This window comes from Physcomitrium patens, chromosome 21 (assembly GCF_059467195.1).
Source record: "Physcomitrium patens ecotype Gransden chromosome 21, ASM5946719v1, whole genome shotgun sequence".
In the NCBI taxonomy this organism is placed as follows: Eukaryota; Viridiplantae; Streptophyta; class Bryopsida; order Funariales; family Funariaceae; genus Physcomitrium; species Physcomitrium patens.
The window spans coordinates 15,714,183-15,730,117 of record NC_143430.1 but is presented as its reverse complement, the minus strand read 5'-3'; the positions used below and the strand labels follow the sequence as shown (position 1 = coordinate 15,730,117).

General features: G+C 35.2%; 1 protein-coding gene across 2 annotated transcripts; it reads right to left on the bottom strand.

Moving 5' to 3' along the window:
- Nucleotides 1–7,808: 7,808 nt before the first annotated feature.
- On the bottom strand, nt 7,809–12,608 carry LOC112274183 (mitogen-activated protein kinase kinase kinase NPK1). 2 transcript variants are annotated; one of them, XM_024503421.3, is made up of 2 exons: nt 9,791–12,608; nt 7,809–9,153 (listed from the first exon to the last, which is right to left on the bottom strand). In XM_024503421.3, the coding sequence occupies exon 1, from the start codon at nt 11,553–11,555 to the stop codon at nt 10,161–10,163; it is 1,395 nt and encodes a 464-aa protein (XP_024359189.2). In that variant the 5' UTR covers nt 11,556–12,608; the 3' UTR covers nt 7,809–9,153; nt 9,791–10,160. The 2 variants fall into 2 exon arrangements, with proteins under 2 accessions (XP_024359189.2, XP_073385811.1); XM_073529710.2 differs by having other exon boundaries at nt 9,972–12,608.
- Nucleotides 12,609–15,935: the final 3,327 nt, after the last annotated feature.

Genomic DNA, 15,935 nt, shown 5'->3' with positions numbered 1-15,935 from the left:
AGAATATATTGGAATTGAAGTTAAGGGGATCCTCAATCTCAACAATACATCTCTAAGAGCTCTTACTCATTTCTTTTGGTATTAATCTTGTACTCATTTGATTTAATTAAGTTCTTGCTAGCTTTTTTGTTGATATTTCTTTGTTCAACTTCTTATTTGATCTTTTGTATAGTGTATCCATAATAGTTTGTCAAGTGTAACTCTCTTATTAATACTAGAGCTTAATCCTTCTTCATAGAGAGTAGATTATCTCTCTTCCTAAAGACATTTGAGCTCTTTATAGGTTGCGGAGTAGCTTCTTTTAAATTGATATTGTGTAGAAATTTCTATTTTTTTCTTTGAAGATGGCTAGAGATAAAGATGTTAATATGGTTGAGTCTCTTAAATCCAAATTAGATATTATTATAAACATACTAAATGATTTATCTTGTAGAATTATTGAAATTGAAGGATTTTTTTGTAAGATTTTATAGAGATGTAAGACTTGGAGTAGTTTAGTATATGGTGCAATTACTTTATCAAGCTTTTATAGCCAAAGAGGTATTCGTACATGTACATCAATAAGAAAACTCACTTATTCAATAATATAAGAAGCTTCGGATTAATCTTCTAGAAATATTTAATGATACACTTCAAATATCAAGGATTTATTAACCAAATTTCATTGATAACTTTTCTACAACTTGAATGTTATTCAACAAAGGAATTGCAAATTGATTTAATTGGAACCTTGTTTATAGGACAAGCCTTATCTTTCCTTTTTTCTTTTTTTAAGAAGAAATTTCTAATCTTGAGCAACTTCGAAGCTTTTTTAGAAGCATTTGTAAAGGTATTTGGAGAACATGACAAGGTCTAATAAGAAACAACAAAAATTCGCTCATTAAGTCAAGGATCACACTCTACATCAATTTATATATTTGATTTTAGGCAATAGGCTTTTAACATCAATTAGGATGAACAAGCTCTTATAAGCCAATTCTATTGGAAACTAAGGCATGATATAAAAGACCTATTATTATCATTACTTGATCATCAAACATTCAATAAAGCTATGAATCAAGTTGTAAAGTGTAATAATCAATTATTTTAATGTCATCAAGATCAACATTTGTGGACTTTGAGAAAGCAAAAAACTAAAAATTTGTATTCTATTGCTTCAACAAATACATTACTTCTACACTTTGGAGCTTAAGATATACAAATTCATGTAGTATGGTTCAAACTTCTCATAACAAAAGAGAAGAAGGATCAATTTGAATAAGGTTTATACTTGTATTGTGGCAAAGAAGGCCACAAATTTGAAAATTGTCCAAAGCAACAACCTACAATTAGGACTAGGAATAAGATTATTTAGGAAAATAAAAATATCCATTCTAATACCTCAAATTCGTCAAGGTCCTTCTTTCTTTGCCCAACTTGCTTATTTTTTTATTATACCTTTATTTCTTGGCCTGCAAAAACTTCAAACAAATGTCTAATTAGATTCAAGAGTATCTGCTTGCTTTTTAGATGAAGAATTTTTCAAGCTTCATAAAATTATTTCAATAAAAAAGTCAAAACTTGTACATATAGAAGTAATATAAAGAGTTTTAAGATGTCTTCAAAAAGAAGAATCTTGACATATTGCTAGAACATCAACCGTATGATTGTACCATCAATCTTCAAGAAGGGACTCAACTACCATTTGATCAAATCTACAACCTATCACAAAATGAGTTTTTGGCATTGAAAGATTATATCAATGAAAATCTTGTAACGTCTTTTATTTGGCATTCCATATTTCTAGCAGTTGTATCAATACTTTTTATAAAAAAGAAAGATAGAACTTTCTAAATATATATTAATAATTGTGATCTTAATAAAATAATTGTGATGAATTGTTACCTATTACTATTGATATTAGAGCTTTTGGAGAAATTTGATCAAGCCAAGATCTATGCCAAAATAAATCTCTATAGAATATATAATTTGGTACAGATTAAAGAAGGAAATAAATAGAAGACAATATTTTAGACAAGGTATGAGTATTTTGAATATAATGTCATGCCTTTTGGATTGACAAATACTCTAGCTATATTCTAGCATTTGATGAATGATATTTTAGTAAAATTCTTAGACAAGTTTGTTATCTATTATCTTGATGATATGATAATCTATTCTAAGATTCCTAAAGAATATAAAAAATATATGAGATTAATTTTATAAAAGTTATAAGATGTAAGATTATATGCCAAATTAAAAAAAAAATATATATTCTATCAAATAAAAGTGAAGTTTCTTAAATATATAATATTCAATGAAGATCTATTGATAGATCCAAAGAAACTTCAAACTATAATATAATAAGAAATTCTAAAGATAATATAGGATGTATAATATTTCTTTAGATTTACTAATTTCTATTGGATATTTATTAAGAATTACTCCTAAGTTGCTACTCCTCTCATTTTGTTGATATTTAAAGACAAATTGGAATAGAGATCTCAAGCATAAAAGGCTTTTTAAGATTTGAAGGCAAGTTTTGCTATGGCTCCTATCTTAATGCATCCAAACTTTTACAAAGACCTTTTATTTGGAGATTGATCTTTTTGACTTTGCATTAAGAGCTATTATATTACAAATGAGAAAAGATAGAAAGCTCCACCATATTGCATTCTATTCTAAAATATTTTCATCTACAAAGATCAATTATAAGATTTATAATGAAGAGCTTGCTGCAATTATAGATTCTTTGTAAAAATGACATCACTTGTTGGATGGCACTACATATTCTATGAGTGTATATATAAACTGTAAAACTTAGAATATTTCATATTAATTTGGATTCTGAATTGCCTCAAGCTCATTTGAATATGTCATTATTTTATTTTGATTTTATGATTATATATTGACTAAAGAAGTAAAAAAGACTATCAAATGCTTTATCAAGGAGATCATATCTTACTCCAAAGGCTAAAAGAGCAGCATTTAATCAATAATATTCTACTTTCTTAAAGCGAAAATAATTTTGTCTTTATGCGACTTCTATGATTATACTTATTGATATAAGTATTTTTTGAACAAATTTGTACAATGTCAGCTAAGAATTCATTATTTCATAATATCAAGCAATGTCATAATAACAATAAGTTTAAATTTGTAGAAGATCTTTTGTATTTTGAAGATTGTTTATATATTCTAGAAGGATTAATATGACTTTGTATTCTTCAATCTTACCATGATTTCTCAATTGAAAGATATTTTGGATTTAATAAAATATTAAAACTTAACTCTAGAGATTTTTGATGAACTTAAATATAAAAGACTGTAAAAAACTTTATCCTCCCATTTGATATTTGTTCAAGATCCAAGAATTTTAGACATCGAGCTTATGAACTTCTATAGCCATTTTCAATTCTGAAGCAACTATGATCTTCAATATCAATAAATTCTATCACTGATCAACCACCATCAACTATATTTTATGTCATCCATATTATTGTGGATTGACTTACAAAGATAGTACATTTTGTTTCATGCAAAAAATTAATTTTTAGAAAAGAAATGGCAAGGCTCTTTCTTGACAATATATATTGATATCATGGCCTACTTGATGATATCATTTTTAATCAAGGACTTCAATTTTTATCAAAATTTTGGAACTCATTTTGAAATATTGAAGGTAAATATCAAAATTTCATCTATCTTCTATCTTCTATTTTTAAATTGACAGTCAAATACAATAAGTCAATCAAGTTTTGGAATAATATTTGTAATGTACCATCAACTATTAATAAGATGATTAAATCTCATATTTATCTTTAAGAAATTTTGCTTATAATAATACTCTTCATATTTTAATTTAGCAAACACCATTTTACTCCAATTATGATTACTATACAAAGTTTGATTTATTAGGTACACCAAAGGATGAAAACTTAACAATTAGAGATCTTACAAAATAATTGTCATAATTCGAGATAATTTTGAAGCTCCATTTACAAGCAACTTAAGATTCTTACAAATCATCTTTAAAAAAATTTAAAAAATAATCTCTTATTTTTTAAGTTATAGATAAAGTATGGCTTCTTTCATGAAATATTAAGACCAATTGGCCTTACAAAAAGTTATACTATTAAAGATTGAGACCATTTTGTATTCAAAAGCAAATCAATCTAATGACATATTGGTTAGAATTACCTATATCCATGAAAGTATATATAGTCTTTTATGTTTTTTTTTTAGAAGCTTATTCAAAATCAAATATTCTAGGAAGAATGCAACCATCACTACCTTGTATTGAAATAGGTAATCATGTAGAATATGAGATAAAAAATGTCCTTGATTCTTGGTGAAGAATAAATAAGTTAGAGTATTTTATTCATTGGCACTAATATGATATTAATGAATATATGTAGGAATCAATAATAAATCTAATTAATATGCCATAAAAGGTACAAGAGTTTCATTGATGTTGTCCTCAAAAACCTAAATCTATTTTATGATGACTTTTCTATGAAGCTACTACTAAGATATTGTATATAATAAAGAATATAAATATTATTCATAGTGATCTTAAAGTTTGGAGTATCTAATTTATGATCTAATATATCAAATTGGAGAATATTTAGGGAGTCTTTAGATCATGAATTTTAAAGTAAAGCAAGAATTAGAGCTTTTCATATCATAACTACTAGGTCAATCATTCTAGTTCTTGCAACTTATGTAAGTTCATCCTTAAGATGAAGCTATTTATGAAGCTTTAAAAGATTCAAAAATATTTTAAAAATATTTTAAAAATATTTTAATAGAATAATCTAAAAATATTCTTAGAAAATTCTAAATGATTTAAAAAATATTCCTACAGATTTTAAAAAGTTCTAAGAGGATTAAGAAAGTCTAAGAAGCTTCATAGGATTGTTTTATCTTTAAGCAATATGGAAACTTCTCAAAAAGCTTTCTAATACCTAGTATATATTGGAATTGAGGTTGAAAAGATCCTCAATCTTCATAATACATTTCTTGAAGCTTTAATTGACCTCTCTTGGTGTTAATTTTGTATTCACCTAGTTTAATTAAGTTGTTGTTAGCTTTATTGTTGAAATTCTTTTATTCAACTTCTTGTTTGGTCTTTTGTACAGTGTATCCATGACAAAAATAGATACTCAAAAATGATTTGTCTCCAATAATCTTTTACTCTCTATAATCTACATAAAAATTGTTACATGGCTTAAAATCTTGAGAAAGCAAAGTAAATGGTGCTTTCAAATTCTAAGCCATATCATAGATTTGTATTTAAGATAGAATTAAAGGAGTTGGATTTTTTCTACTAGATATAGGCTTTTATTGATTTCGAAGTACAGGTGATGCAATTCCAAATTTTGGATCTAAAGGCACTTTGGTGGTTTGGCACCATGCACCACAAAGGATCTTATAACCATTCGTCACCTTATTTGGGCTAGAATCAAGACAATTAATAGTCCAAGAAGAGAAGCAAGTTTGATTGCTTGAGCTTATAAGCTTTAACCAATCATTTGTTAAGAAGTGTGGCTAGCATGGCTTTAAGATTAATGAAACTCAAATATTTGGCTTATTTCTTATCTATACATAGACCTCAAGCTATTTACATTGTCGTATTACATGTTATCTTGCTCGGGAATGCATCGGGCACCTAGTTGTGGAAGGTGAGATTGTATTTCACAAGTATCCAAAAAATCCTAATAGGTTTCATCCATATGAGAAGAATATAATCTGAATTTCAATTAAAAAGTGCTAAAAACACTCTTTTTAGTAGCCTTAACTACACATAAATCCCAATTACCTTGTTACTTTCATATTTCAGCAATTTAGATTTTTCTTGTAAATCCCAATCCTAATCAATGAGCTTTAACAAGCTGTAATATCCAATCTGACCGTCCACTTGATGTTAAATTTTGCATGAAATTGTCAATGTAAGTCTTCTATATGATCCAATATTTTTAGCCGAATCCAACTTACAAATTGTGAGAAAACCTCCAAAAATTGTACTATTGTTACTCGGCTGCCAACTTGAAAAGTGAAGCAAAAATCCTAGCACTGATTTCTTCCTTTTCAATTGTTAACTTTGATTCAAAATTGTTGTGCACCTTGATCTTCAAGTCCTTCAACACTATTCCAAATTTCACTTTGATCCAACTGATAGATCTCTAAATATCACAAAAACCCTATCCAACTTCAAACTACCAACTTCCAAAATCCTCTTGTGCTATAAACCAGATATCTCTAAACCAAACCATTAGATTATCACAAAATTTTGTATACACTTAGCACATCTAATAATCCAAACAGTTTCAAATTTTCAACCGTAGATGTTATACCAATTGCACAAACTAGCCAAAATTTCTAGCCCTAATTATATTATAAAAAATTCAAATCACCAATATAAATCCTGACTTTGAACAACAATTGCTAAGTCCTCTAAAACCCTCCAAAAACAATCATTATGCCTTTGGAAAGAACTTCAAGCTAACTCTCAAAACTTATTCTCCAATCTTCAAATGAATCCCTATTTTGTCCTAAACCATCATTTTAGTGGCCAGAGGTTTGATTTCGACCCTATCTCACAAACGGTGGACCCTCGGGTATCAATCTAATCTATCCTAAGGTTTTTTTAGTCCAATCCTACTCTCAACTTAATCCTAGTACCAACTATACTAATTATTTTTACCTCTTTTAATCTGATTTTATTAATTTATGATCTTTCTAAGGTAGTAGAAGAGTCTCTACAATCTAGAAGGTAAAATTACTAACTAACCTTCAACCTACTAACTATTAAGATAAAAAATAACCTAAGAGGCTTTTATAAAAGCCACGTTTGGATACCTCAAATTATAATTGAACTAAGATAATTAGATATTAATTAGAAATTCAATTTTGATTATAATTTCACTATATAGTCATATTACATCATGACAACGTCCGTGTTTCATGCTCATGTCTAGCTTACATGTAGTTTTGTAGGAGACTTTTCATATATGCTTGATCACCTTCTTAGAATCAGCTCATAGGCCTATAAAATACTAGAGTATTGAAATCAAAATTTGGTACAATATGAAGCATCTTTCAATCAATGAGAGTTTAATTATGCTCTAATAGTTGAATTTCTCCTTTACTTTGTTAAGTAGAAACTTATCCATGTCAAATGTGGTTAGGGATAGTCCAAACAAGGTGCCTGGTAACTTGATTAAGTTACCTTCCAACCAAATTCAATCATAAATCTGGATTCATGCTGGGGGTGGTTTTCCTGCCAATCTAGTATACTCCAGATTTAGACTAGTTAATGACTAAGCCAAAGGCTTTGCGGAATGTGAACAAGATCTTAACAAGGTTGGCAACTAAATTCCTCTCAGCTTTTATCGTGAAGGAAGTATTTTCTGCAAATTGCAGGATGAGTTGCTGGGCTGTTGATCTTGGTAAGTCTACTCCCTAAATCCATTTGACTTGTTGGACTTGCCTGACTTTGGCGTTGAAGGCCTCTCTCACTATCCGAAACAAATACCTGAGTTTGGCGTTGAAGGCTCCTCTCACTATCAGAAACAAATACCTGACTTTGGCGTTGAAGGCTCCTCTCACTATCAGAAACAAATAGAGCGCTAAGAAGCAACCTTTGCTTACTCCTCAAAGGATAAGAATGAGGGCAGTAGCTTAGCTGTTGACATGAATCATCGCCTCTGCCCCAGTGAAGGTGAGCTGAACCATGCTTATGAATTCCTTAAGATGAATTCCATTTCAGCCATGATGATGAGTAAGAATTTCCAATTCATTTGATTGTATGTCTTAGAGAAGTCTAGTTTGAGGAAGATTGCATTTTGTTTAGACTTTTTTGCTCACGCCAATGTCTCATGTGTAAGAAGTATGTTGTCCAATATGAATCTGTATGGGAAGAAAGCTCTCTAATCGTGATTGTTAATGCCACCTAGGTGATCCTAGAGTTGTCTTTGCAGTGCCTTCGCATATATTTTGTATGCCACATTGAGTAGCATGATGGGTCACCAGTTTCCAGTTTCCACCAGTTTCCAAGAATTGTCGTGTCTCCTCTTTTGTGTAGCAAAGTGATCAGGCCTTTGCTGATGCTATTGGAGAAGGAGCCCCTGGTGAGGGCTGCGTCGACCACATGGGAGTAGTCCTCCCTAAAGATATCCTAGTACTCCACGAAATAATCGATTGCTACGTCATTTGGGCCAAGAGCACAGTCTTTGGCAAGGGCACACGCTGCCTTGCGAAGGAAGAACATCATTAGCGGCGTTACGCTTGCGGGTAAGGCTTCTAAAATCTCACGCTCAACTTGTAGGGAGGTTGCATCTCTATGCTTGGTTTGGTAGAGTGCAGAGAAATAGGCAAGACATTCTCCTTCAATGGTCGGGTTGCCCAAAATCTATTCTTCGTTGTAGCCACGGAGTTCAAGCATGATGGAGCAAGCTGGTTTATCCCTGACGACAGAGAAGAGCTCCCTTGTCATGGAATCACTCGTAGTCTTCCACCGCAGGCAAGCTTGGAGCCATCTTCCTTGCTTAAAATTTTCAATAGCTAGCAAAGCACTGCAAGTTTTATCTTCTTGTATTTGGAAGGCCTCATTTGCAGGGTCACTTTGTAGCCGTTCCTGTGCTCGGATTAGTTCCTCCCAACCCAGTTGTTCTATTTGGCTTTCTGCATCTGCTTTTTGCTTACATTAGCTTTTATACCATTGAAAAGATTTGTGGAGTCAAGTGAAGAAAGTGGAGAGAGCTCGTCTTGGTTTTGCCCAGATTCTGAGCGTCGCTTCTATCACAGCTGGATCGCCCATAAATCACATGTTCATTTTATAACTGTCGTGTTTGCGTCCGTCATTGTGTAGAATAAGATCTATTTGGACTAGCAAGTGATCAGATATAGTACTATTACCTAGAATCAAATAATTGCGTACTACGTCGTGGAGGCCTTAGACGTAGTGGCAGTCGAGCCTCCCCATAATTCTGCACCATCCATGTGGCAATTATCTCAAGAGAATCAAAGTCTGCCTTTGAACTTGAATGGATCAGATAGCTGAAGCTGTACATTTAGTTCTTCCCATGAGAGTTTTTCACCACCGGATATAAAGCGACTACAAAAGGATGACTTGTCTTGAGGCCATTTTACCATGTTAAAGTCCCCGTTTACCTGCCAACGACAATCCAACAGCAGTCTAGTGAGTAGCTCGTTCTACAAGGCTGTCCTCAAGCTGAAGCAATTAGGCGCATAAACGTTAAGGATCCGAAGGTCTCCACCAGGGAGGCCGCTAAATTGAATCTACACGACACAATTCTGCATTACTTGTAACAAGGGGGAGCAGCTTGTTTGCTACGAGCGTGCACACCTATCCCTTGCCAGCTCCTTCCGAGCCATCTATGTTGTAATCTAGAGCGGTTTCAGTGGCTCACTGAAACCGCTCACTGAAACCTCTAAAATATGTTACCTATACTTCAAGCCCCAACCATCCTACTTTGACTCTTCTCCTTGCTTCTTTAATGATCACTTCTGTTCATTTTACTGCCAACACCTTCTTAACAAGTCCTCACAATACCAAACTCACATGCTTAGTTACCACATGCAACAACCCTATCTACTGGCTCCTTGCTCCTAGCCTTTAATAACTAACTTGTGCATTCCACACACACACACTTTGCATTAGTTATCTGCAATCTACAACTTCGACCTAAACTGCTGCAAAAATACACATCCCAAGAACCCATTCCAAGAAGAGTCTCTCCAACTTCCAAAGTAATCTTAGATGGCAAACTCTAGTCATCCCACACACCTGGCTTCTAGTCGTCTGGGACTCAAGTTTTCCCAAACAAGTGTCACAACTTGAAACGCCCTGCTTGAGAATTTTGTGCCCCTGCCCAGCCACTCCTTTTCCACTCCCCAAAGTCATCAACATTCCCAAGACAAATTAAATCCTTTTGACCTGCTGTTGCAGCTTCAAGTACAAGTTCAACCTGGCGATGGAGGTCGTTACATTGCTGAGCACACACGCATAATCCACCGAAACCACAGCTCCAAGCGATCACGCCACCCACCAAGGAGAGCCAAGCACCCGAACGCTCACAGGTGATGCCCAACACAAAATGAAGACGTCGTTCGCAGGGTGGAGGTCACGTAAGGCGTCAGACAGGGCGTGTCTCCTCCTAACGCTCTAACTTTACGTTCACAACATATCCAACTAACCAGCGAAACCACCCAGGCCCTCCAGGATACCTTTCAAGATTGCTCAACAAACAATCCGCCTTCCGATGCTCGCAGGATTCGGCCGTGATTACTTCCACAATAGGTTGAATGCACTTGATTTCCTCAATCTCCAGGACCTCACCGAAAGGTCCCAGTTTGCACAGAGCGGCTCTTACGCACATGGTTCCACGAGGCAAAACTTGCCCGGAACGACAAGTTTGCAAACAATCCGACATATCCAACCTCACGGAGTCCCTCAAGGAAGCCAACCTGACAGAGTCTCTCACAGAACCTAACCCCAGAGAATCCATCCGTACAGAGTCCAAACGCATAGAACAATTCAGATCCTCGGCGTGAGCGATCTCAGCACTGTCCGTGTTCAAGTACCTTTCGAACGACGCTTGAGGATCCTTGAAGGAAAACGCGGGCTCCTTCACAGACTCACCACCCGAATCCCACAATTCCACACCACCCTGCCGAAGTGAACCTTTCAAGGAATCCAGGAAAGACATTGGCGTTCTCACGCTGCACCCGCTATTTGTCGGCCGCACATCCCCTTCCGACACTCGACCGCCCTCGCCACCCTCCCGACCGCTACATACCTCATAGCTCTGTACAAACCGATGCTTCAACATCTCTGCAGCGCTCGGCCTCAACCGAAGCTCCATTTGCAAAAGTTTCAACAGAAAGTCTTTCCCATCCGCAGACAAGTGGTCGGGAATGGGAGGGTGAGACTTGGTAGTTCCTATATGAAACAGCGCTGCTACCTCCTGAAACTGCTGACTCCAGGGAGGCTTGCAAGTCGCCATCTCTATGACGGTGCACCCGACGCTCCACATGTCGGCCTGCCAGTTGTGGCCAGGCTGCCGAATGACCTCGGGAGCCATCCAGTAAGGGGTTCCTTTCATCGATTTAGCTTCGGAGATGGTAGCGAGCTCAACGACTTTCTTAGACGCACCGAAATCAGCAAGCTTGATGCACCCTTTGTTGTCCACCAGAATGTTCCCACCCTTGATGTCCTGGTGCATGATATGGTTATTGTAGAGGTATTCCAATCCCAGGAGCAGCTGCCTAGTATACATCCGCATGACCGTCTCCGTGAAGGAACCGAATTTTCCCAGGAGAGAGGCAATCGATCCTCCAGGAACGAATTCAAGGAAAATGTTCAGAGCTTCCTCCTCCCTCGCAGTCCCCAGATAACGCACAATGCTGGGATGGGACAGATTCTGAAGAAGCTTCACCTCTTCCTCCAGCTCGCGAGTGTGGGACTGAGCCCTACCTTTGGTGGCGTTATTATGTGCAATGCACATCTGCTTCACTGCAATCAGCTCGCCAGAGTCCAGGTTCAAGCCCATGTACACTCGCCCATATGCTCCTGCAAATATCGCAGGGCCCAGCAACGTCAGCAAGGAGGCAGAAGGACATCCTTCTCCGACACACCAACCGAGCCAAAAACCACGTCAATGTCTCAGGGCGTTTCGGTGACACGGATTCGGCCTGCAGGAGCGGCGTTAGGGGAGCTATTATTCCCAGAGAGGGAGATAGCGTTCACAACCACTGCCAAGCTTCGGAGCAACGTCGCCAAATGGCACACAGCCCCAGCGTGCTCCCGTCGTTTGGAGCCTTTAACCACGAAGATTCCCGAAGACAGAAGGCAGCCAGGGTTGCAGAGTCCGTCGCGAGGTCACAAGCCTGTAGCGTGTTTACCCACCCATTGGCAGGTAAAGGGAAGAGTCCACAGGCCTGACATCGCTTTGGACAGGGCAGGCAGCTAAGTGTACCCTGCTCCGATCAACTCCCCTTTCCGCCATCGAATTACCCGCGGGCTGCCGAGGCGACTAACAGCCTGCATGTTGGCCGCTCGCCCAAAGCTTACGCCTCTTATCCTCAGATCCTCGCTTCGTCAACAAGTACACGACCTCATGTTCAACATCCACCCTCGCACTCGCCAAGGTTCATACCGCTTCCAAATGCCGCCCGGCTCCGCAACTACTGCGACAACGCAACGCAACCCAATATAGCCAACCTAAGACCTCCCACCAAGCCCCAGCCGATAGCTTTTACGATGTCTCTTACCAATCAAAGCCCTCCAAAGCCAAATTCACAACGCACATCGGATCCAAGAGCCAGGCAAATCTTCCCGACCGAAACCATCAAAATGCTACCACAGGCTTCATAGCGTAGTGTGGTACTTCCACTCACTACTCTTAAGCACCTCACTCTACATTTCATTTCATCGCACGTCGGCGTCGCTCAGCTCCTCGACATTCAGCCAAGACACGGGAAGCCAGCTCCAATCGGGCAGGTGCGCAGTCCTCTGTGTCTGCTCTGCCAAGGGCCACGCTTAGCAGCATGTCCGACGCTGCATGACCCTGTGTACAACGCCCTCGCCCCTGAGCCAATTCGGAAGAAAACCTACACCAACCTACAAGCTGAGAGCATTTGCCCTCTCTGTCAGTTTGCACTTTCTGATACATTTGATTTTTCTTTCCAAGCTCTAATTCTAATTAGCAAGCTTTAGCAAGCTGTAGCTCCTAATCTAACCATCTATTTGGAGCAAAATTTTGCAACTCAAATGCCACTATATGTCTCTTATGTGCTCAAAAAGAATTCACCCCAATTCAATTTACAAATTGTGAGAAAATTTCCAAAAACCACATTGATGTTACTTGGCCATCAACTTAAAAGTTGATGCAAATGTTCTACTAGTGATTTTTCCTTCTCCAACCATTAACTTCAACTCAAAATTCGTGTGTAGCTTGATCTTCAAGCCTTCTAAAACTATGCCAAATTTCACTTTGATCCAACAAGTAGATCTTCAGATATCATAGAAACTCTATCCAATCCCAAATTATCAACTTTCAATACCTTCTTGTACAAAAACTGAGATATCTTTCAACCGCATTGTTAGATGATTACTTAAGACTTGTTTTGGAACAAGCTCTCCAATCCTATTTGCTGATCTTCAAATGCCTCCCATATTTTGCCTTAGATGGTTGTTTTAGTGGTTGGAGGTCTGATTTTGACCTTGTCTTACAAATGGTTGACCTCCGGATATCAATCTAATCTATCTTTGGGATTTTTTAGCCCAATCCTATCCTTAACTTAACCTTAGTATCAATCATGCTAATTATTTATCACTTTTAACCTGATTTTACCAATTTATGCTCTTTCTAAAAGTCTCTATAGCCTAGAAGGTAAAATTACTAACCAACCTTTAACCTACTAACTATTAAGACAAGAAAATAAACTAATGTTACAAAATGCCAGAAGAATGGATTTTCTTGGTAAATTTAATGCTGTGTAATTAGGACCTTATCATATCAAAGAAGTATTTGAATTTTTTTTTAGAATTAGTTTAGAACTTCTTTGTATTTCTTTTATAGCTTCTTTTAAATTTATTTTTGATTGGTCAAAGTTCAATTAAGATTAATAAGATTTACTTAAGATTATTTTAGATTCTATTAGATTTGGTTGGATTATTCTTTCATTTCTACTTACCTTCCAAAGCTATGTGCCTAGTGCATTTTCAAGCAAGAATACACATTATACAATAATGCCAAGTACATGAAGAACTTGGACATTTTGAAGGCACAAGATACATTTTATGTTGTATAATCAACATTTGTAGAGTTGTATGTATCAACAAGTGGCCACATATGTGTCTCGATGTGAAGTGTGTGATTGAGTTAGATGAAGCTTTAACACCTTATCACCTTAATTGAAGCCATTACTTATGATAGATTTGTGTTATTGTTGGTCTTTGGACTTTGTTGGATTATTTGTTATTATCTCACGTAGAGCCAAATATGTGTTAGTAAGGATAGAATATTTTAGCAAGTAGATTGAACTTGTTACTTTATTACAAAATTCTTCAAAATTGGCAACTATGACTTTTCTTGATTAAGTATTGGCATGTTTTAGAGCACCTATTGAAATCTTAACAGATCAAGAAAGAGAGTTTCTTAAAAAAATTTAAACTTTGATAGGTCATTATACCACATCTAAAAATCATCCTAATATAGATGGCCTAATTAAGCAAGTTATTCAAACTATCAAACATAGATTATAAAAGTATGGATTATTTCATAGCAACCATCATGGTTGGTACTTGATATTGTTATAGATTGTGATAGATTATTGCTTCAATAGACAAGTATCTTTGACATCTTATAGTCCTTATCAATTGTTATATGGATAAGAGCCAATTCTACTAAGCTCAATATGTGAGAATCTAGCTCCAGTTGTAGACCTAGATGATCGTGATGTTTGGACTCAATGTTTATATGATTGGACAAAGTTCTTTGAACAAGCCATGCCTACAGCTATAGAAAACTTATCTATTACTTAATATTGCAACACTTTATGTTATGCTTGCATTTGTAATAGAGCTTATTGATCTTAATTGTAATTTTTTTTTAAAAGAGATTATGTATATTTGCAATATAAGGTACCTATAGTTTAATATTCAGGCAAGAGACATAATTCTATATATAACAAATATTATTTTTAGTGGTATTTTTTTATTAGAAGATAAGAATAGACAAAGGTATTGAGAACATTCAAAAAATTGTGCTCCTTGTCATCTTCCTGTTAATGATTTTATACATCTTAAATTGATAGTTATCCCAAATAGTTTTATTTTTTATTTTATTTTATTTTTTATATGTAATGAAAAGAAAGAGGCTGCTACCATGCTTTTGTGTAATCAATATTAATGTGGATGGCATTTGGCATGTTTCACACCACCTCTTTCAATTATTTTATCAAAGAATTTGATTTGTCCTTGTTGTAAGAAATCTTTTAGTCATATCTCATCTCTAAATAAAGATTAAAGATTTCTTTCATTATTTTTATCATACACTCTAGTGGTCTAGCTGCTATAATACTAATTTAGAAGAGTATATTTTAGCATTTACTTCATTGTATTATTCATCTTTAATGATATGTGTTTTATAGTCTTAGTTAATTTAAGGATCTTCTAATTAGTTAAGAGGGGCATTAAAGAGTGTATTGGATGTGCATTTGTATTTGGTTTAAATTACATACTTTATAATTGGTTTATAGGACTTGATATATTGTGTATAATATGAGTCATCAAATTGACTCATTTATTATTTTAGGATAAAAATATGCATTTAGAATGCTCTAAATCATAATATATAGTAAGTAGTGTAGAAATCCTTAGAAAAATAGAAAATTAGAATATTAGTGGAAGAAATGGAGTCTTAGTAAGTCTTAGAGGTAATTATCTACGTTGGTTTAATATTTTTATTCATTTTTGAATAGTAATAATTATTTTAAAATACCATAGTGAAGTCAAAAATACAAAAAATAATTTTTTCTAGTAAAAAATAGGAAGACCAGCAATTAATCTAGTCCTTGTAGGAAGGAAGGTGTATAAGTCCTATATGGGTTGTAGCACCTTGGGTATAGGTAGGAAGATAAGACTAAGGCCTCAAGGCCTCTTTAGACACCTGATATATACTACATGTGAGTCTTGGTGAGGCTCGAACCCTTGATCTATAAGCAAGTTATCCTTGAAATAAAACATTTTCACTTAATTTCTATTTATTTATTTGTTATTTTTAAACCTTTATAACTTACTCATAGTAATTCGGATTTACATGTTTCTTACATCATTGGAAAGCTTAAAAAATTAACTTCCTAAAAATATACTTTTTACTTTTTACTTTTTACTAGATAAAAACTTCGTGAACAAATTGTGACCAATT

What these genes read in the sequence shown, in the direction of transcription:
- LOC112274183 (XM_024503421.3), bottom strand. Translation starts at nt 11,555, where the DNA reads ATGGGCTTGAACCTGGACTCTGGCGAGCTGATTGCAGTGAAGCAGATG.